The sequence below is a fragment of the Aspergillus sclerotioniger genome (assembly GCF_003184525.1).
Source record: "Aspergillus sclerotioniger CBS 115572 chromosome Unknown BO94scaffold_34, whole genome shotgun sequence".
Lineage (NCBI taxonomy): Eukaryota > Fungi > Ascomycota > Eurotiomycetes > Eurotiales > Aspergillaceae > Aspergillus > Aspergillus sclerotioniger.
In genome coordinates, this window is record NW_020291024.1 from 1 (window position 1) to 18,611 (window position 18,611).

An 18,611-nucleotide genomic window follows, 5' to 3' on the forward strand; every position below is an offset into this window, starting at 1 on the left:
ATTCGTCTCATACCTCACCGACCCCTCCCCACCACGACCCCCAGCTCTCACATACTCCAGATAATCCGGTGCCCCCGGAATATCCGTGTTATCCGCAATGACTCTTGATCCCTCCCGGAAGAGGTTCAAATCCTCACACAGCTGCAAATCACTCAGGTAGAACTTTTCCCAATGATCGAAGAAAGCCATATCGACTCCCTTTGCCTTAACCTTCCCTTCCTCGACAAGCTGCTTCAATGACTCTGACGCCGGCCCCACAAGCACATGCACGATATCCTCTACTCCCGCCACGCGGATCAAGTCCCGAGCGACTTCGGCCACCGTCTCGCTGACTTCAAATGTGTAGATGTGAAGACCCTCAGCAAAAGGACCATGCAGGTCACGGAGAATGGCAGCCCAGGCGATAGCAGAGCAGCCGATGTAGGTTCCGAATTCGATGATGATCTTGGGTGCGGTTTCCATTGTCGTGAGGGCATCTTGGGCTATGTTGAGCTTGGCTCGCTTGAAGTTCATGAGGCGGGCTGTGCGGCTGTAGAGGTCGAGAGCTTGGTATACTGCCCATGGGTTGTTGAGGAGGGCATCTTGAGGCTGGGAGTGGATGTACTCCCGGACGGCTAGGGCGTTGGTCTGGAGGATCTGAGAAGGGTGTTAGTGTGTTGGAGGGGTTGAGGTTGGGAGGTGTTGGACTTACGTTGTCTTCGGAGGCCATCTTGTTGTATAGGTTTGAGATAGATTTGAGATGCTAAAGTGGAGTACAAGGTATCAAGAATGATGGTATAGTTGTGAAAGGAAGATCTTTTTCTGAATGCTTAAGAAGACAAGCGTCAACGATGAGTATTTATGTACAGCTGCTCGCTATGAAGAGTGGGCATTCATACAATTGAGACTTTATCCGTTCCCTGCGGCGCCACTGAGTATCCATCTTATCTCCGACTGGGTCGTCACCAATTTTAGTTCCGTTTGAGAGTACATGTGGATATTAGACGTACACTCAGTCAATAGCAACTGTAGGGCTGATCAGCTTGTGACGCCTCAGGCAGAGCAAGTTATAGCCGAGCGGAAGCAGAACCCTGATGTGGCTATTGAGACCGATATCTCGGCCATAAATTCCGCCTATGGCTGTTTAGTCCGATCAGCTTAACACCGAGCCTAGCCATCGGCGCCATTCTCGAGGATTTAACTGCTTCTGGTAATTGCCATCAGCTTTGATGTGCCTACAGATCTTCGACGGTGTAGGTATGGCTCGGATGACATCATTTGCTTCGACGTATCAGTGTCCGACACTACCGGCTATTTACTGGTTCATATTGTGCATCCTTGCATTAGATGCGATACGCGGAGGTGCTTACTGCCCAGTACAGCACCTCAGAGGCATCGAGCGGATCGTGTCATGACATGTTCTCGCTCGGAGGACTCACAAGTCCTTCATCATCGTACTCATACCTTGGCTCCATATCCTGGGTGATAAGGTCAGTAAAAGACTGACAGGCTGCCGAGATAACTTACCCAATACTTATTGAACCCAACACCTTCACACACTTCCGAATATCCAAGAACCATAGGAGGAGCTCCAGTCATAAAACTGCGCTTCAACCCATCCAGAGCCTCGCGAATGCTCTGTAGTCTTGCTGCAACCAGCGTCCATGGATATGCCACAGCTGCAAATCCCAATTCTGCCAGCTCCTTAGCCGACAAGTTCTCGGATTTCCCACCCTCAATTATGTTAGCCAACATAGGAACATCCAACTCCTTGATGCAATTTCTCATGGCTTCCCTATCGGGTAATGCTTCGACGAACACACCGTCTGCTCCAATCCTCTTAAACTCTTTCGCACGAGTCATAGCCTCATCCCATCCGTGGATCAAGGAATCCGTTCTCGCTAGGATAAATATGTCCTGTCCCTGGTTACGCGCATCAACCGCAGCTTGGACCCTAGCGTATGCCTCGCCTCTCGACACAACCGATTTGCCCTTTGTATGACCGCATCCTATACAACTCAAGTCAGAAATTTCAGCCTAACGGGGGCGTACATTTGCAAAGCATACTCTTCGGCCATGTCTGATCCTCGATCATTACACCTGCTGCGCCTGCAGCAGCAAAACACTCCACAGTGCGTCGCACGTTCATCGGGCTCCCATACCCCGTGTCTCCATCCACCATGATAGGTACACTTGTGACACGGACTATTTCCTGGATCCTGCTGGACATCTCGCCCATAGCAATATAGCCCGTGTCTGGGAGACCATGAGATGCCGCCACAGCGAATCCGGATACGAAGATCATAGGGAAGCCAGCTTCTTCGATCAGTCGCGAAGACAGAGCGTCGTAGCCGCAAGGGTGCGCTATTATCTTCGTAGGATCTCGATGGGCCTCCAGCCACATTGTGCGTAGACGCGAAGCTTGTGCTGAGGGGATGCGCCCGCAGACATTTGTGAGGATTATTGTGGTGTCTTCAGAACTCCCGTTGTGGTGTGTCTCGATGTGCTCGGAGGTGTCGAATTGGAAGGGGTACGGGGTGGGGTTTTGCGAAGCCATCTGGCTGTAGAGTAGACTTAAACTAGGTGTCCGCTGGACTTGATACTAGAGAAAAGGATACTCACTGCTGTTGCAAATCTTAAACGTTGAAGACGAACGGACGGTGCTCGAGTCGAATCTGGGGTGGTCGTGACTGCCATGGCACTTGAACCCCGCAATCCAGCAGTGTTGATCCTGGATCCCCGCACGCGTCATACCCTCACCAACAGGCAACGGACTATTCACCCGAGAGCTCAAAGAGGGCCTCTCTTAAAGGATGGATCACTTTGACAATTTAAAGTGTCTATCTCACTTTTCCAATAGAGAAATCAGAAAAGATCCTAGCGAAATGATATGTCATCTCCTCCTGGGTATGGACTGAGCAGTTTAAACTCAGGGAAAGCGCATGCAAATGCTACCACCATAAATCGTGAGTGATGCTTTAAGATATTAACGAACGCTATCTTCTCTGTCCTATTCTCTAGCAGCACAAGAATATACTTGAGCTCGACTAATATCCCCACAACCATGTAGATGATATTCGATGACAAAGTTATACTGCTCATGAATCACCAATGGAACACATGGGAGGCACCGCAGTAAACAAGCAAGCACATTACTCTGTCATTTGCCTTAGCTCCTACAAGGTCCGACCGGCATGGCTTCCAGATAAAATAACGCGGTGCCTACCAACGGTCTGCTCCTATCAACTTGCGCATATCGTGAAATATCGCTACGGACTGTTGGTTCCGACTGCATACCCGACAACTATCAAGAAGGTAATGACTGACATGCCCCAGGGCAAGGATCGAAAGGATCAGTGTTGTCCTTGTTGATGAGATGAGCCATCAAATCTATGACACAAATAATGGTTGAGTTCAGTTAGCGCTGTTATCATCGCCACGAATATATTATCCCAATCAGTCACACGCTCCAGAGGCCCAAGCGACAACACCATCCACGCCAAATCAGGAACCAAATCAATGGAGTCAAAAAAAGGACAGAAGGATCAAACATGCGCGCGTCAATATTCACGTCACTATCCCACCAGCAACAGCTGAACCGGACATCCTATCATTCTGTCGCCATTCCGGTTTAATGCACGCCACACTCACTCATCCCCCCTGTCAACTCTTATCAACAACCCTCCAAGGAAGCAATCAGCAATCAGCAATCGATACAAGAGGAATTTAATATCGAATACGACCAGATTACATACACTAGCCCAGCGTTAGAACCGACCATCCCTCTTCCGGTTCCAACCCGCCTACCCAACAGCAGTAATAACTCCCGTCCAGATCAAGGTGCATGCAGCTGACCCGTCGATCTCCACGCTCACTAAAATCTCACCCTCCTCCTCTCCAGCCCGGGCTGAAATTCTGATACAGTAGCGTAGCGTGGCGTGGCTTGGGCGGTAAACGGACACCTACCTACCTACCTAGTAGTTCTGGTCCCTGTCCCTGTCCCTATGCATAGGCTACTGTGTAATCAATAGCCCATCGCCGATCATCTCTCGGTGATTTTACTCCAAACCGAAGCTCCGCATAACGGGTGTCGCGGGCGCATGCATCCCAACCGAGCATATCCGATATGTACATACATACATACATATATCCGGAGCAGAGAACGCATGGGCTAGGCCGATCATCAAACCAACTCACCCACGAGGTTGTCAGCAAATGCATACTAGGAAACTATCGTTTCAGATCGTAGGCCCGTGGCACAAATCCTGTATGGTGTATACCGTCGATCTGGATCTGGTCGGGTCGGTCTAGAATAAGAAAGGGGAAAAGCTGCCTCGCGCCGGGGTAAGCCGTGGCCACGTGGAACGACTTATTTTCTTATTTAAATAATAATATTTACGTGCCTATGATCCTTCTGGGCTTTGGAGGAGGGGGGGAGGTAGACTATACTGAATAGGGAAAATCCTGTGTCGAGGTGCTAACTTAGCGCTTGGAGATAGATTAATGGGAAGTTTCTGGAAGTTGTTAGTAGATGATGATATGGCCTGATTTATGATTATTGATCTTGTAAGCGCTGCGGCTGAGGAAAGGAAAGGAAAGAAACGGTCTAGATACTGGTAATATTACGGAATAAGATAACGGTGGAGGTAGTAATATGGTAAAATCGTATTGTCTATTTAGTAGTGAGGAAAACTCCAGGTGCTCGAATAATGCCGGAAACCAAATCCATGTTGCTCAGTAGCTCCTTTCTCTCAAATGTAAGTAAGTAGTAGTATAGTGGGGGGGTATTGTGCAAAATCCGGGGAACCTCGAATGTCCAAAGGGTAAAAATGTCACAAAGCAGCATAGTTAGTTGAATACAGGATATCGGTCATCAATCATCATCAGTTCGTTCTGCGTGTCTCTCTGCGCAGAATCCATGGGGTAGGATAGGGAGGCAGTATTAGAAAGAAGTACGGGGGTCAACAAAGGAAAGGAACTAGAAAAGAAGAAGAGAGGCCGTGACAAGGAAAATCGTGGATGCGTGGGAGGGAAACAAAGAAAGAGGAAGGCGGGGTGGGCGGCCTTTACTTCTCGCAAAGGGCGGTCAACTTCCACTCTCCGTCCACCTGACGGATGAGGTCCTCCTCCACTGCCCATTGACGCAGCAATGTATCTTCTGCTTCGTATTGGGCGTCGCCTTTCTCGTAATGACGACCGACATGCTCCATGCGGTCGTTCCAGCTCCGCGCCCCCGTAAAATGTTGCCCGCAAAAGCCACAGCGGCTCTCGGAAGGCGGCTTGCGTTGCTCATGCCAGCAGCGAGCCCGGACTGCTTCAAGGCTCTGCTCGAATTCATCTTTCTCTTTGTCGTTTTCGGCATATTTGCAGTTGCGACCGATCCAGGGGGCATGCATGCGGCGTTGATGTTGGGTGAAGAGATCCTTGCGGTTGAAGTCGTTCACCAGATGCGTTTCGTTGTACGAGACATAACTGCTTGAGTTTAGGCTCTTGTTCTTGCTGAGATTGTCAAGACTGCAGCGCCCAACGTCGCAACGGTAGAACCCCGGTTGGATGTGCTGCGAGGTCACATGGCGCTTCCACTCATTCTTCGAAACAAATGTGCTCTGGCATCCATAGTGGGAGAAACTGCAGATAAAACCTCGGCCAGCCACTGCACCGTCCTTCTTACTGCCGGTCTTGGTATTGGCTCGGGCCGCCGAGGTGGTCCTCGCCTTCGTGGAGGGTTTACGAGGTCGTTTGACTATGCGGCCAATATTAGGCTTGGATAGTTGCTGTGGCTTGGACTGAGAACTGGGCGGGCAGCAGGTGTCTTGCTGACTGGTTGTGTCTGGGTATTGGCAGCTTCGAACGTCACAGGTAGTATCGAACTCATCGTGCTGAGGGGGGCTATTGTAGCCGAAAGCTCTGCTCATGGCATTGTCTGACTCCGTCTCAAGCTTCACCATGGGATCGGGGTCGGGATACAGCTGGGAAGGCACCACGAGACTGTCGACGTCGGTCAGAGAGGCGGGGGAGGAGAAGCCTGATTGCGGAAGTACGGCATCATCGCAGGTGTACGGAGGGGACATATAACAGCCCATGTTGGCATTGCTAAAGCTACCGCTGGTGGGACTGTCCGGTCCTGGGGTGGAGATGAGATCACTGCTCCAGGGAGAGTTGAAGCCAGATGGAGCTGTCAATGAACCGGTGGTATGCGACAAGATCGGCTCGGCTGACCACGACATCGAGGGGGCGATGTAGGCGCTCTTCATTGAAAGGTCGGCTGGGGAGAGGTGAAGTTGGAAGTCCGAGGGGCGTTGAATCATCGTGGGGTCCGTGTAAGGCTCGTACTGACTGGGAAACAGCTCATAATCCTGGGGTAGATGGTCCTCGGAGGACATATGCGGGAAGTCTGCAAAGGTTGGGAAGTGGGCCATGATTCATAAGCTGCGACGAGGCTTTCTTTTTCAGGGTATCAAAAGTATGCCAGCAGGGAAGGAAGTCGCCGCTTTATAACCACGAAGGCCAGATGCATTCCAATTTCAGCTGGGGACGCCATGGTTATGTATTGGCTTGGGAGGGCGGTACACTGGATGGGTCACTGGGACCCAAGAGCAGCGCGGAGTCAAGGCCATTGTTGAGCCGCATCGATTGAACGAACTGAGCCATTATTCGTCGAGACGCTCAGGTCGGAGTGCACCTTGGGAAGCCGGAGCAATGAGCCCCTGCAGCGACGGTCGATAATAATCTTCTAGCCCGGGCGTCTGGATGTCAACTTACACGGGTTGGCCAGTCAGAGCCCAGCATTCTGGAGGGGGACCCCCTTTTTTGTTTTTTTTTTTTGTTTTTTTCCGGCTTTTATTTCTGCGATCCTTAATTCAATTTAGTTACTGTCCTTTTCTTGCGGTGGGTATTAATTCCGCCATGGAAGATCGAATGGCACCGTCGTAAGACGGCGCCTGGGAGGTGCAGGGATGGTGGTCCTCGTGTTTGGGGATTGACAGGACGGCGGCCTCCACCAGAGGAAACGATCGATGGGATTGTCGCCAGGCCCGTCCGACAGACAGTCCGACTCCCCGAGAGAGCCGCAAAGACGGTGAGCGCGACAACAGCGCCCTCGCCAGTCTCTGGTCCAGGATCATTTCCACCCCCTCGTGGCTCCCAACTCAAGTCCCACGTATCCACATTCCCCCGCTTGATTGGCCTGATTGACCTGGTTGGCCTCCTCTCTCGCCCAACTGTGCTTGGGAGCAATGGGAGCACTGGGAGGGCACTGTTGACTGTTCAGCCTCAATGATAGGCAGTGTCGAGACTCGAGCTAAGCCTGCATTAGTCGGGCAACGGGGGGAGAACCACGACAGGGTTCATTCGGGGGCCAAACCTACGGGGCCACCGCGGGCCATTTAGCGAGCGTTATCATTAATCATCGAGCTCCGTCATTAATGCTGAACCAACGTCGAGTCATTTGCTGCATCCCCTCCCCGCTCTGATTCGTGGTCTTAAAGCAGGGGGGCTCGAACAGGCAAGAGCCAGCGATCATCGGAATCCTGATGTGTTCATGGTTGGTTGCCTTTTGCCCAGTTGTTGACTCGTCCCCGGGCGCGATTCGGCCCTGCCGCCGACGCCCGCACGCCCGCACCATCTAAGCCCGCGCCACGCTGTTCCCCGAGACACGCTTCTGGAATGGGAGAAATGACGATGGACGACGGTTGATCCGAAGTGCCTCCGGGTGGTGGTCCTGGGCCCCTGGGGAGCCACCCGCTCAGGGATACCCGCTTAGGGTCTGACAGCTCACAAGTCATGGTGTCTCTCGTTAGCACTTTGGTCATCCTCCGAGCTGGGATTATTACTGTCGCTTGACTGGCATTGTGTCACTCACTGGCAGAGAGCACCGCCCCACTTCCGGTTACCCCTTTCCCATCCATACCACAGTAATCTGCTGGACTCCGGACACTCACCGTGCATGATGCGCATCTTGAAGCAGCCGTTCCAAGTCCACTTGGCGTCCAGTTTTTGGGGGCCAGAAAATCCCTTCAACGATACCACGCGACAAGTCCCAAGTACTTAACCTCCCATAGGGCAGCTCGCTAAACATTTAATTAAACATCATTGAAGATGGATACTCTACGGGGTACCCAGGATCTAGCCATCGGCCTTATCTAAACCCGAACCAATCACTGGCCAAGCATCTATCGACTAAACCAGAACACAATGCCAATCCATGGATTGGAAAGACCCCGGCCGACCACTAGGTATGTACCTAAGTCCTAACAACCAAGTATCTACTCCGTACTAGCAGGAGGTTTGCTGTCATCCCCGTCAAAACTCAAAAGGCCAACGTATCGGGCCTGGATGAAGTCGCGCTGCAGTCTGGGATACTGGCCATCCTGATCCAACAGTTGACTCACACACGCGCACATACACCCCAGGCATACCTGTGTGGCTGAGACGCCGGCTGTGCCTCGAATCCCGAATCCGCCTTGTTCAACAATCAACGTACACCTGCCACGAAGTCTTAGAAGCGAGGCTTCTTTTCTTCGATCCCCGGTTCCGTGAATTACGCCAAGCAATTTAGCACCGTCCCCCATCCTTGGATCGTGCTGCTGCTGCTGCTGCTAATAATGATGATGATGACATCCTCAATAGTTAATACACGGAAGCGGAAATAAGTGCGAATAAATTCGGAAGCTTCCGGGAACCTGCCTGGCACATGATCGCGCGGTTAGCCGCTGCTCTACTTTAGCGGCGCAACAACCACCATCTCACCCCTGCTCGATCGGTATGTGTATGCGTATCGTAATTACCTACTGCCTACTGCCTACTGCCTAGTGTATGCCCGAAATAATCCTGCTGGGCGACAGTCCCGGGTGCGGTATACAGTACAGAGTACAATGTTGTGCATTTTCCGGGACGCACAACGGGCGCGCGCCCCTCTCAACAACCAGGATGATTCATCTCATTCGCGCCCGGGCGTCGTTTCCTTCGGGGCCACAGCCCACACGCCTGGCTGCTGCAGGCGCGGGCGTCTGGGCCGCGGCGACTGCATGCGTGTGCACCACAGCCCCAGCTACGGCCGGTATCACATGGATTGGTCGGGAAATGTGCCTACTTCAACATCATCCTAGGCTCCTTGAGTGACATCATGGAACGGTGAAGTTGTACAATGTGACATGGGCCCGGTCGAGACCGTAGAGAATATGAATTCGAGAATTGTGGCTACTTCCACGTATATTAGGCAGTTCTGGTGACAATGATCAAGGCAGACAGCGAGGTATTCGAAGTAAATCTAGGGCTAAAGTAGATGTAGAACTATTGATACTCAGCCATGGCAGCTGAGATCAGTAATCATGCAAGCAAAATCCCCCCCAGATGTACTCCACATTGTAATAGCAAAGCCTAGCTTCCCCTGCCCGAATCTTTTCCTGGGATCTCGGACCTTGCTTCCTGTCGTCTACTCTTTCTTCTCCTTCGCGGATTTCTTCTTTGGCACCCGCACCAGCCAGTACAAAAACACAGCTGCAAAGGCGTTGAACACCACATACACGAAGAGAATTCCCACGTTACGCCAGCGGTCCGAGTAACTTATACTCAGTGTGCTCAGATACTGATCCGTCTTGGATATCGAGCACACGCGACAGTCGGTAGTACTCCCAGGATTAAGTAGGCTCGCCTGCGTATCGTGAACATATGAATCCAAGTAACTCGAGCAGTTTTGTCCCGCGGGAGGCGGTATATGCAGCAACTCGATATCAGAGCATTTGACATCGTTGCCCGCTATACCCACGCTCAAGATCGAGGACACGAGGTATGTGAAAGGCGATACTCGGTACATGAAGATCCAGAAGCGAGGAAGGGCCGACGGAGAAGCAAGAACACTATGCCATGGTCAGTCTTCCTGGTAGGAAAGAGGAGCCGCATTACTCACCCATTGAAGATGAGACACATTGAAAATAGAAGTTGGGCGATATTGCTGCCCGTATCTGGGTGCTCAATACCTGCGATGACCATGGAGCTGAAAGTTGAGGTGAACATCATGAAGATCAAAACTAGCAGAAACATGGTGCCACCTCTTTCGTTGACCGTGTGCGATGGGTAGGCGTTGCGATATAGGCCGATTGGATAGTACCATGTGAAGTATGCCGGAACAGCCATGAGAATATTCCATGGCAACTCGACCATAATACTGGCTAACATGAATGCTTTCCAGGAGTATGCCTTCGAAGGCCTTTCCCGGACTTCATATAAAGCCCGTTGCGTCGTAAAGTACGGCATCATCTGTTGCACTAGGTTGGGAAAGATGACCAACAACATAAAAATGGCGAACATCTCATTCTGCAACCCTTGGATACTGTTTGGCTCGCGCCAGAATGTGAAGCCGATGAATAAGGGCTGCGTTTGATTGGTTAGCCATGTACCCTGAAGATGCGCAATATACTTACAGGTATGATGCACATGGAAGCCTTGGAGTAGATATAAGAAGGACTTCGCCAATATTGCTGGAACATCCGCTGTAGGCAAAGGAGGAATTGCGTCCAAATAGGCATAGCAAACTCCCCATATCCCACCATTCGAGGAGGCGGTGGTCGCTGCAATAGATCCTGCTTCATCTGCGCAAGGTCTAAGCGGACTTGGGTGCGCTCAGGACTTTGATGCCACACCTCTGCCCAGTCCCGGTCAGCGTGAGATCCTGGGGCAGCCCCGATCACTTCCAACATCCACTCAGCAGGGTTAGCATTCCTAGGGCATTTGGGAGAGCCTTTATCCTCGAAGTATCCTATTAAGGTCTCCATATTCTGGCCCAACTCGCCGAAGTAAATTGTCTTGCCCCCTTTGGCTAGAAACAGCAGCCGATCGAACTGCTGCATCAGGATAGCTGACGGTTGGTGAATTGTGCACAAGATTGCTTGACCATGATCTGCCAGCTTCCGCATAAGAGAACATATGGACCATGCAGTCTGACTATCAAGTCCGGAAGTGGGCTCGTCGAAGAAGAGAAGGAGGTCAGGCTTGGCCGCAATCTCTACCCCGATTGTCAACCTCTTCCTCTGCTCGACATTCAGACCCTCGCCCAAAACCCCAACAATGGCTTCCGCATAAGCTTCCATGTTCAGCATTTTGATGACTTCTTCCACATAGGCGATCTTCACCATCCGAGGCGTACTCGCTGGCTGACGAAGCAGCGCGCTGAAGACCAGGGCTTCCCGCACCGTGGTTGTTTCGAGATGCAAGTCTTGCTGCTGAACATAACCTGTTTTTCTTTGGAAAGAGTCATCTCGCATCCGTCCATCGACTAGCATCTCCCCAGTGACCACCCCCATGGTCACTCGGTTGGCCAATACATCCAAAAGCGATGTCTTGCCAGCTCCCGTTACACCCATCAGGGCAGTCAAGGTTCCCGGTTTGACCCACCCGTCCACGTGGTCAAGAATCTGGCGTGGCTGACCCTTCACCTTGACATCGTAGCAAACATCTTGCCAATGAAATATGGAGGTTTGTCTGACAATGGCACCCGTATGGTCGGGATCCTCGTCACCGATACGCTGTTTCTCCGAGGTCGGGACGCTTTCAACATCGTCGTCACCAGGAGCCTTCCTTGTAAACGCCGGGATCTTGCCTCGAGGAAAGACCAGGATCTCGCCCTTTGAAGGCTTAGCACGAACCAATTCACTGCTGATAATATAAAGCGCCAGGAAAAAGAAGAAGAAGCCCAAGAGAATGCCATAATTGCGCCAGAGGTGCGGCCGGTAGTATCGGTACGAGTCATTCAGATATCTGTCGCCATCAATGTAATCCTGACCAGCCACAGCACCGTTCTGATTGCATATTTTGGAGGCAATAGGGGCGTCTTCGTAGCCTGGTCCAGACGGTATATACTGGGCACAGGGAAAGCGGCGATCACTAAACTCATTAATCATAAGAGATTCAAAAGCATACTACTTCGTGGTTAGCAGCATCCACAAAATTCATGAAGCGTTGCGTTGGTGAGGGAATGAAAGGGAGGTTATTCATTTGAGGCATATGGATGTCATATCAACATTTCCCAGGGTCTTGCAGCACCTTTGCTACATACGAAAGCCTCCAGAGGTGCACTTACGGCTATTGGATCCAAGTAATTCAACCACCGAAACCATGGATGCATATCCCGGACCGGAACTGTAAACCCTGTGTAGATCACAAGGATCATCATGACGATCGATGAAGGTACCATCGCCTGGGCCATGGATCGCGATATCGCTCCGGTCCAACGGAAAACGTTGGACATTGTCAAAGCGGTAGTCGTCGAAAAAAGGTAAAACACAAAGAAGTGTCCCGGGGTGCGACGCAAATTAGACATGAAATAAATAATCAGATTAAACTCCACTGAGACAATCATTTTCCATGGGAGATCAACAAGCATGGAGCTGATTGCCTCCGCTGAAGGATGATAGAGAGCGTACTTGTCATGTTTCTCCACTATCGGTCGTTGTTGCCACAAGGTAAGGATTTCGAGCGAGCTTGCGAATGCATTGAGCAAGATAGAAAAGAAAAGTAAGGCTCCCCGCTGGAAAAAGCTATCCGTGTTTGGACCAAGGTTGTAAAACACGCTAGCGACGACCAAGGCCATTATACAGTTGCCAATCAAACTAGCCAAGGTCATACTCAGATCGCCTTTGAGACGCTGGAACCCTCTGCGAAGACACAGACGAATCTGCATCGGGTATGACAGGGTATATGGTGATTTCATCCGGGACCCTTTGGCCTTTTCAGCGGCGCGGGAGCGGTTGAATTCTTCCAACTTGTCCCCGCCTAATGGGAACTCGGTCTGGAAAGCCTCAATATTAGCGAGTAGCTGTTTTCTCTCTGCGCTCTCCCTCCAGCGGGCCGCGAACTCGTCAGGGGTGCGAGGAACCACATGTTCATATCCTTTGCGAGCTTTCCGTTCTGTCGGACTGGTCAAGGAAGTCAAGAAATCAGCAGTGGTTTGCCTATCCGCGCATTCAAACCCCATTTCAATGAAGAAACGCCTTGCATCATCAGCCTGACCGAAGTAGATTTGCCGGCCTTCATAGAGAACAATGGCCCTGTCAAAGATATCGTAGATGGCTTGGCTAGCTTGGTATATTGCCACAATTGCAGTAGACCCAGTGTATTCTGTGGAAAGGCGCAGCTTCCTGACAAACTCAAGAGCTGTTGAGCTGTCCAGGCCGCGGGTACTGTTGTCCCAGCATTGTATAGGGCTACCACACAGCATGGTCTCAGCTATGCTGACGCGTTTTCTTTCTCCTCCAGACACACCTCGAATAAATTCGTTACCGATTCGGGTGTTTCTAGTGTGGCTCAGGCCCAACATGGCCATGACAACATCTCGCATGTGTGCTGCATACTGCGCTCGGGTGACGCCCGGGAATCTGTTGGATGGAGCTCGAGCATGTGCCGCAAAGTGCAATGTTTCGCCCACAGTGAGTTGCGGGAAATGTATCTCAGTCTCAGCTTGGTAGATGACTTCTCCCCTGAAACGGCTGTGCATTTCGTCCCAGGATATACCCTGATATTGAATATCGGTTCCGTGGTCGAGCCATAAGCCGTGAGTCTCTCCTGCAATAGTTTTGAGGAAGGTTGAGCAACCGCTTCAAAGATTGCGTGTTAGCGACTAACATTGATAAGAACATGAATACTCCAGACTAGGAGGTGCTAGCAAGATTGACTGCGTGGCTTACCTTCCAGGGCGACCAAGTACGACTAGCATCTCACCACTGTGGACGAATCCTTCGAAGTTACGAAGGATATCAATCCTGACTTTGTTCCCACAACCCAGCTTTTCTCGAAGCCAACCAAAACCCTTAAGCCAAATATTTGCAACATCTGCCTGGTAATCAGCGGCGGTACCGTAGCCGAAAGCGTTCAGGTTGCGAAAGGATACACCCGCAGTGCGGCGAGGATATCGATCCGGGTCACGCGAGGTGATTTGAAGCAGGTTCTTGGTCCATTGGCGCGAGTTGAACTGATCCGAGTTGGGATCGAGCTCAGGGTCGCTGGTGGGATCGAGAAAAGTATTGGTTCCCTCACCGCTGCTGCTCTTGCCGGACAACTGAGAGAGACTGCGTGCTAGAGCAGCTATCGCCTGCTGATTCTCCCGTCCGATGCCGTCTTCTGACTCTAAGAAAGCTGAGTCTGAGCCTTCCGTCTTCTCCTCAGATGGTATCGACGTGCCTATCGAGCCTCCGAGCTCTTTTCCCACGGCGGCAGAAACAGCTGTAGCCCCAAAGGGCGCAGGTGGTGCTGGCTGACTGGCCATGGCAACTGTCAGAGGTTAGGTGTTGCGCGGGGCATGACACTAAAGACGAAGCAAGATAAACAAAGAACAGGTCGGCTTTTGAATAGGAGCAGCAAAGATAAACAGAAAGACAGCAACGGAAATGAGGGAAGGAAGGACCGAAGAAAACAGTGATGGTGGTCAGATAGATGTCAGAGTCCGATAAGGTTCGTATATTGTGATAAGTTCCAGAGTACGGAAGACGGAAAGTAGGCATCCGCCCTTACGTGAAGTGAGAATCGACTGTTGCTCAAGGCCCGTCTAAGGTTCCAAGCCGAAGCTAGTACTTACCCAGTAATTGCACACAATGATTGTGATTGACGGAGTGGTGTCTTGGGACGCCTGATTTTGCCTGCCTGGTGGCGGCCAGGTACCAGAACAACAAAGGAGAAAATGCCCCGTGAATGAGTGGGAAGTCGCTTCTACCTGAGTACCCAAGTACCACCTGATTGGGTAGCTGGGGGGCCTCACGACCCTTGAAGGCACAACGATGTCTACTTCTTGGTGCCTGAAGGTAGGTTCCTGCTTAGAAACTCTCCTAAAGATTTTTATAGGTATGATTGATATATGATGATGAATATCTAGACTTCAGGATTCAACAACAGCCAGGTACCGAGTATGTATTCCTCCTGTCCCCAGCCAAGGAAGACTGGATTGAGTCGGCTAGTGCTCGCAAACAAGGTTGTACGGCCATCCTTGTATGATGAGCTCGTCTGATGATCTTCGCCAGGTCGGAGGATGACGCCACCCAAAACGTTGAACAAGGTGGTGTTTCCATTCGTATACACTTGCCATACTTCAGCTTCCCTGCGGGGTTACGGCCATCGCGTCTAATTGGATGCGTATCGGATTCGTATTTCGGGAGCCGTTTGGTCCCCATCCGAGACCCCACCGCTACCCCGGATCTAATCCCATCCGAGCTGTTATGTGCATTACCATCTTACCTACGGAGTAGATAGGTATCGAGGTCTAATGATCCTGACTAAGTTCCTTTGGCTAATAGCGTTCGCTTGTACCCCCGAGACTATCAGAGCCTATTTTGAGATGGCAGATAGTCTCCTGCTCATTTCCCTCTTTGAACCTGCGTTCGTAAGCAGCAATTATTTTGCAGAAGACTCCCAGAAGCCCCCAATTATTGATCAGATCAACATTTTTTTCTCTTTTCCATTATTCCAACACCCGATCGTTGCAGAACATGTGTTACGACTCATCACATTCTATTATCTTCTCCTAGGGATATACTATCTCCGAGTCGCAACTGGAGTATATGAAGTCCGCTTCTACAATAAAAGTAAATAAAGAAAGTAGTATCCGATGATACTAAGTCACATTGGACAAAGAGTATGTATTCTCGTCAGGATATTAGCACATCTATCATCTGGTCCTGGCCATGGGCTAGATAACTTCAAGATACAGAGAAGAACTGTCTGGGTCACAGGTGAGTTTATTCATTTACTGTCTTCTTCCTGATTTCCATCGCTGCAACTTGCATCATTGTATACCTGTGGGGTAGACGTGAAACCATCGATAATGCAATGCAAACTGCAACACAACCAGCATGGCAGCATCGTTGGGCGACGTGTGTGGCCTGGGCCGATGCGGAAATTGATTCCTCAGGCCACAATAATGTAATTGCGGAGCGTGATTTCGTGCTCGGCTCGGGAGAGAATCGTCGCCCTGCCATTGCAGCTGGAGCCACACCCATCCCGGCTCGATGGAGGCCATCGGCAAGCTCGAATTATATCAACCAATACAATCAAGCCAATAGTTTCTGGTGGGTGGTCTGGACCTGAGGTGGACCAGGCCTCAGCTGCACAGCTCGCGGCATCTGTTTACTCGCCCGCAGGTCGGTGTACAATGCGGCAATGCAGTATTTCTCTTGTTGGCGTTGTCCCCCGCAGTGGGGTCTGTGCCTGGCATTTATCTATCGCCAGGTACCCAGGTAGACATGGCCGATTTATCATTCTGCCACTTCACACACGGAGACAAAAGTCACTCAATCAGTCATGCATGCGTCGCTCCAGCATTCCTCCATCGAGGGCACTGTCAGAGATGAGACCGACATCGAACCGGCCGTGCCCGCACCGTACGAGGAGCAGCCTTTGCTCCGTCAGGAGGCCGAGGACGCTTGGAAGCCTCCTATAGGCTTTGTCTGGATACAGCTAGGTTTGTCACTTGGCCATTAACAAACAACTGGCAGACTGACTTTCGATGCAGCCATCATGTCTAACGTGTTCCTATCTGGCTTCGACGGCACCATCACTGCATCAACATATGCTGTTATCAGCTCCGAATTTAGTGCGGCCAACACGGCATCGTGGCTCACAACCTCCTATCTAATCACCAGCACCGCATTCCAGCCGCTATATGGTCGCTTTTCTGACATTTTTGGACGACGGACATCGTTTTTCACGGCCACAATAACCTTCATGATTGGTTGTTTGGGGTGTGGGATTGCCAAAGATATCGTATTTTTGAACATGATGAGAGCACTTACTGGTATTGGCGGTGGAGGTCTAATGACAATGGGTATGCAGTGGGATTTCCTCCCCCACTTGATACGAGAAGCTGACGTGGACCAGCCACTATCGTCAACTCAGACCTTATTCCTTTCCGCCGTCGTGGAATGTATCAAGCCGTCCAGAATGTTTTGCACGGTTTCGGATCCATCTGCGGGGCTTCGTTTGGAGGCACGATTGTCGATTCTGTCGGGTGGCGCTGGTGTTTCTTGATGCAAGTTCCGGTTGGGTTTCTGGCTCTCGTCACCGGTCATCTTGTCCTTCATCTACCTACGCAAAACAAGTATGCCAGCGAGGGGTGGAGTCTACAGGCTATCTGGAGACATGTCGATCTGTCCGGAGCATGTGCGCTGATTGTTGGCCTCTCCTCGCAATTGGTGGGCCTGAGCCTAGGTGGGAATGAGCTCCCCTGGTCCAACGTGTGGGTGATACTATCGTTTGTGGCGAGTGTGGTGTCACTGGCTCTCTTCGTTCTCATCGAGACGAAAACATCTGCAATTCCGCTGATACCACCGAGAATGCTGAAAGGCGTGCTGCCGGTTGCCACGCAAATTGCCAATGTCTGTGTCGGCATGGCTGCTTATGCAGTAGGTTGTCGCCCGATATTGCATCTCCCTGTTCGCTAATCGAGATAGTTTCTTTTTACCCTCCCTTTATTGTTCCAAGTTATCCTCTTGGACTCGCCTTCCAAGGCTGGCGCGAGGCTTGCAGTACCGTCTCTCGCTACCCCGGTCGGCGGGGTCATCTCCGGCTTCGTCATGTCGCGCTGGGGCAAGCTGGCCTATCTCGTCCGAACCGGCTGTCTTCTGATGTGCATTGGTAATGTACTTTTAATGCTCCTGCAATTCCATGACTCAGAGTGGAAGTATTATGTGGCGATGATTCCTTCCAGTCTCGGTCAGGGTATAACGTACCCTGGTATCTTGTTTACATTTCTCGCTGCATTCGATCATGCAGGTATGAGGCTCCATTGGAGGGGAGAGACGCTACGAATGAATACCAGACTAACAAAAAGATCAGACCATGCCGTGTCGGCCTCTACCGTCTACCTGGTTCGTTCAATGGGCACAGTCTGGGGCGTAGCCCTTACGTCCACCATCATTCAGAACACATTGCGCTCAGGCCTCGCTGAGGCCTTGAGTGGAATACCAGACAAATGGAAAGTAACTCTCCTCTCAGGTTATTCGCTTGTGCCGTGGAACAATGACTGATCAATATTATCTTCCCCGCACAGGTGATCGATGACATTCGTCATTCAGTGTCTGCCATTCACCATCTGCCGCCAGAGATCCAGCTAGCCGCACGAATGGTTTATTATAAGGGAATCCGGCTGTCGTTTCTGGCATCAGCATGTTTCGGGTTCGTGGCTACGATTGCGGCCCTCTTCACCCGAGGAAAGGGCCTGCACCGTTCACGCGAGGCGTAGATGATGCGCCAGTTACATTGACTCGCTTAGTTTAGATCGTGGCGGGGGCGAGGTGGTGAAGGTAAGTTTGAGGGCTTATCTCATCGCATGAGTATCGGAGATGGCAGTCTTGGGGGCTTAGGAATAGACATGAGCCAACTGGCAGGACAGTTTTCAGGAGCAGGGGCCACTTGGAGCCATCAGACAATTTGCTGGTCGTGAAGGAGGCATTCGGCCCTGAGAAAGCACATACCTGAATACACTCATTTAGAACTTTCCTGCACTTTTCACAATCTGCTGTTCAAATTAGATTGCTCGCATTTCAGATTTGACGTGGATTCTATAGGATTGACCTCATGCTCAGCAGGCTCTCGATTCCGCATTGCGGAGAAAGCTCCGTCTGCCGAGGAAGCTAATCTTTGGTTGTTTCCCT

General features: G+C 51.1%; 6 protein-coding genes across 6 annotated transcripts; 1 reads left to right on the forward strand and 5 right to left on the reverse strand.

Moving 5' to 3' along the window:
• Position 1: 1 nt before the first annotated feature.
• Positions 2-804, reverse strand: BO94DRAFT_248510 (putative O-methyltransferase; the record flags this gene model as incomplete). The annotated part of the gene is made up of 2 exons (XM_025606424.1): positions 692-804; positions 2-636 (listed from the first exon to the last, which is right to left on the reverse strand). Coding segments are annotated over exons 1-2 (653 nt in total), but the record flags the coding sequence as incomplete, so codon positions are not given.
• Positions 805-1,111: 307 nt separating this feature from the next.
• Positions 1,112-2,666, reverse strand: BO94DRAFT_248496 (isocitrate lyase/PEP mutase family protein). The gene is made up of 3 exons (XM_025606423.1): positions 2,047-2,666; positions 1,507-1,988; positions 1,112-1,457 (listed from the first exon to the last, which is right to left on the reverse strand). Exons 1-3 carry the CDS (start codon positions 2,534-2,536, stop codon positions 1,389-1,391), a joined length of 1,041 nt encoding a protein of 346 aa, XP_025463073.1. The 5' UTR covers positions 2,537-2,666; the 3' UTR covers positions 1,112-1,388.
• Positions 2,667-4,625: 1,959 nt separating this feature from the next.
• BO94DRAFT_539245 (putative C2H2 finger domain protein) lies at positions 4,626-6,777 on the reverse strand. Its single transcript, XM_025612664.1, has one exon. It carries the CDS (start codon positions 6,396-6,398, stop codon positions 5,046-5,048), a length of 1,353 nt encoding a protein of 450 aa, XP_025463074.1. The 5' UTR covers positions 6,399-6,777; the 3' UTR covers positions 4,626-5,045.
• Positions 6,778-6,784: 7 nt separating this feature from the next.
• On the reverse strand, positions 6,785-7,274 carry BO94DRAFT_539246 (uncharacterized protein). The gene has a single exon (XM_025612665.1). It carries the CDS (start codon positions 7,101-7,103, stop codon positions 6,849-6,851), a length of 255 nt encoding a protein of 84 aa, XP_025463075.1. The 5' UTR covers positions 7,104-7,274; the 3' UTR covers positions 6,785-6,848.
• Positions 7,275-9,412: 2,138 nt separating this feature from the next.
• Positions 9,413-14,236, reverse strand: BO94DRAFT_476102 (pleiotropic drug resistance family ABC transporter; the record flags this gene model as incomplete). Its single annotated transcript, XM_025608594.1, has 5 exons — positions 9,413-9,836; positions 9,887-10,350; positions 10,401-11,894; positions 12,056-13,568; positions 13,659-14,236. The coding sequence occupies 5 exons, from the start codon at positions 14,234-14,236 to the stop codon at positions 9,413-9,415; spliced, it is 4,473 nt and encodes a 1,490-aa protein (XP_025463076.1).
• A 2,024-nt stretch (positions 14,237-16,260) lies between these two features.
• On the forward strand, positions 16,261-18,199 carry BO94DRAFT_560118 (MDR family MFS transporter; the record flags this gene model as incomplete). Its single annotated transcript, XM_025614124.1, has 6 exons — positions 16,261-16,420; positions 16,472-16,783; positions 16,837-17,360; positions 17,409-17,730; positions 17,794-17,936; positions 18,008-18,199. The coding sequence occupies 6 exons, from the start codon at positions 16,261-16,263 to the stop codon at positions 18,197-18,199; spliced, it is 1,653 nt and encodes a 550-aa protein (XP_025463077.1).
• Positions 18,200-18,611: the final 412 nt, after the last annotated feature.

Coding starts and splice junctions, on each gene's coding strand:
- BO94DRAFT_248496 (XM_025606423.1), bottom strand. CDS start 2,536: ATGGCTTCGCAAAACCCCACCCCGTACCCCTTCCAATTCGACACCTCC. Junction 1,989..2,046: donor GGATCAGACATGGCCGAAGA/GTATGCTTTGCA, acceptor TGAGTTGTATAG/GATGCGGTCATACAAAGGGC. Junction 1,458..1,506: donor TTGGGTTCAATAAGTATTGG/GTAAGTTATCTC, acceptor CTTATCACCCAG/GATATGGAGCCAAGGTATGA.
- BO94DRAFT_539246 (XM_025612665.1), bottom strand. CDS start 7,103: ATGATCCTGGACCAGAGACTGGCGAGGGCGCTGTTGTCGCGCTCACCG.
- BO94DRAFT_539245 (XM_025612664.1), bottom strand. CDS start 6,398: ATGGCCCACTTCCCAACCTTTGCAGACTTCCCGCATATGTCCTCCGAG.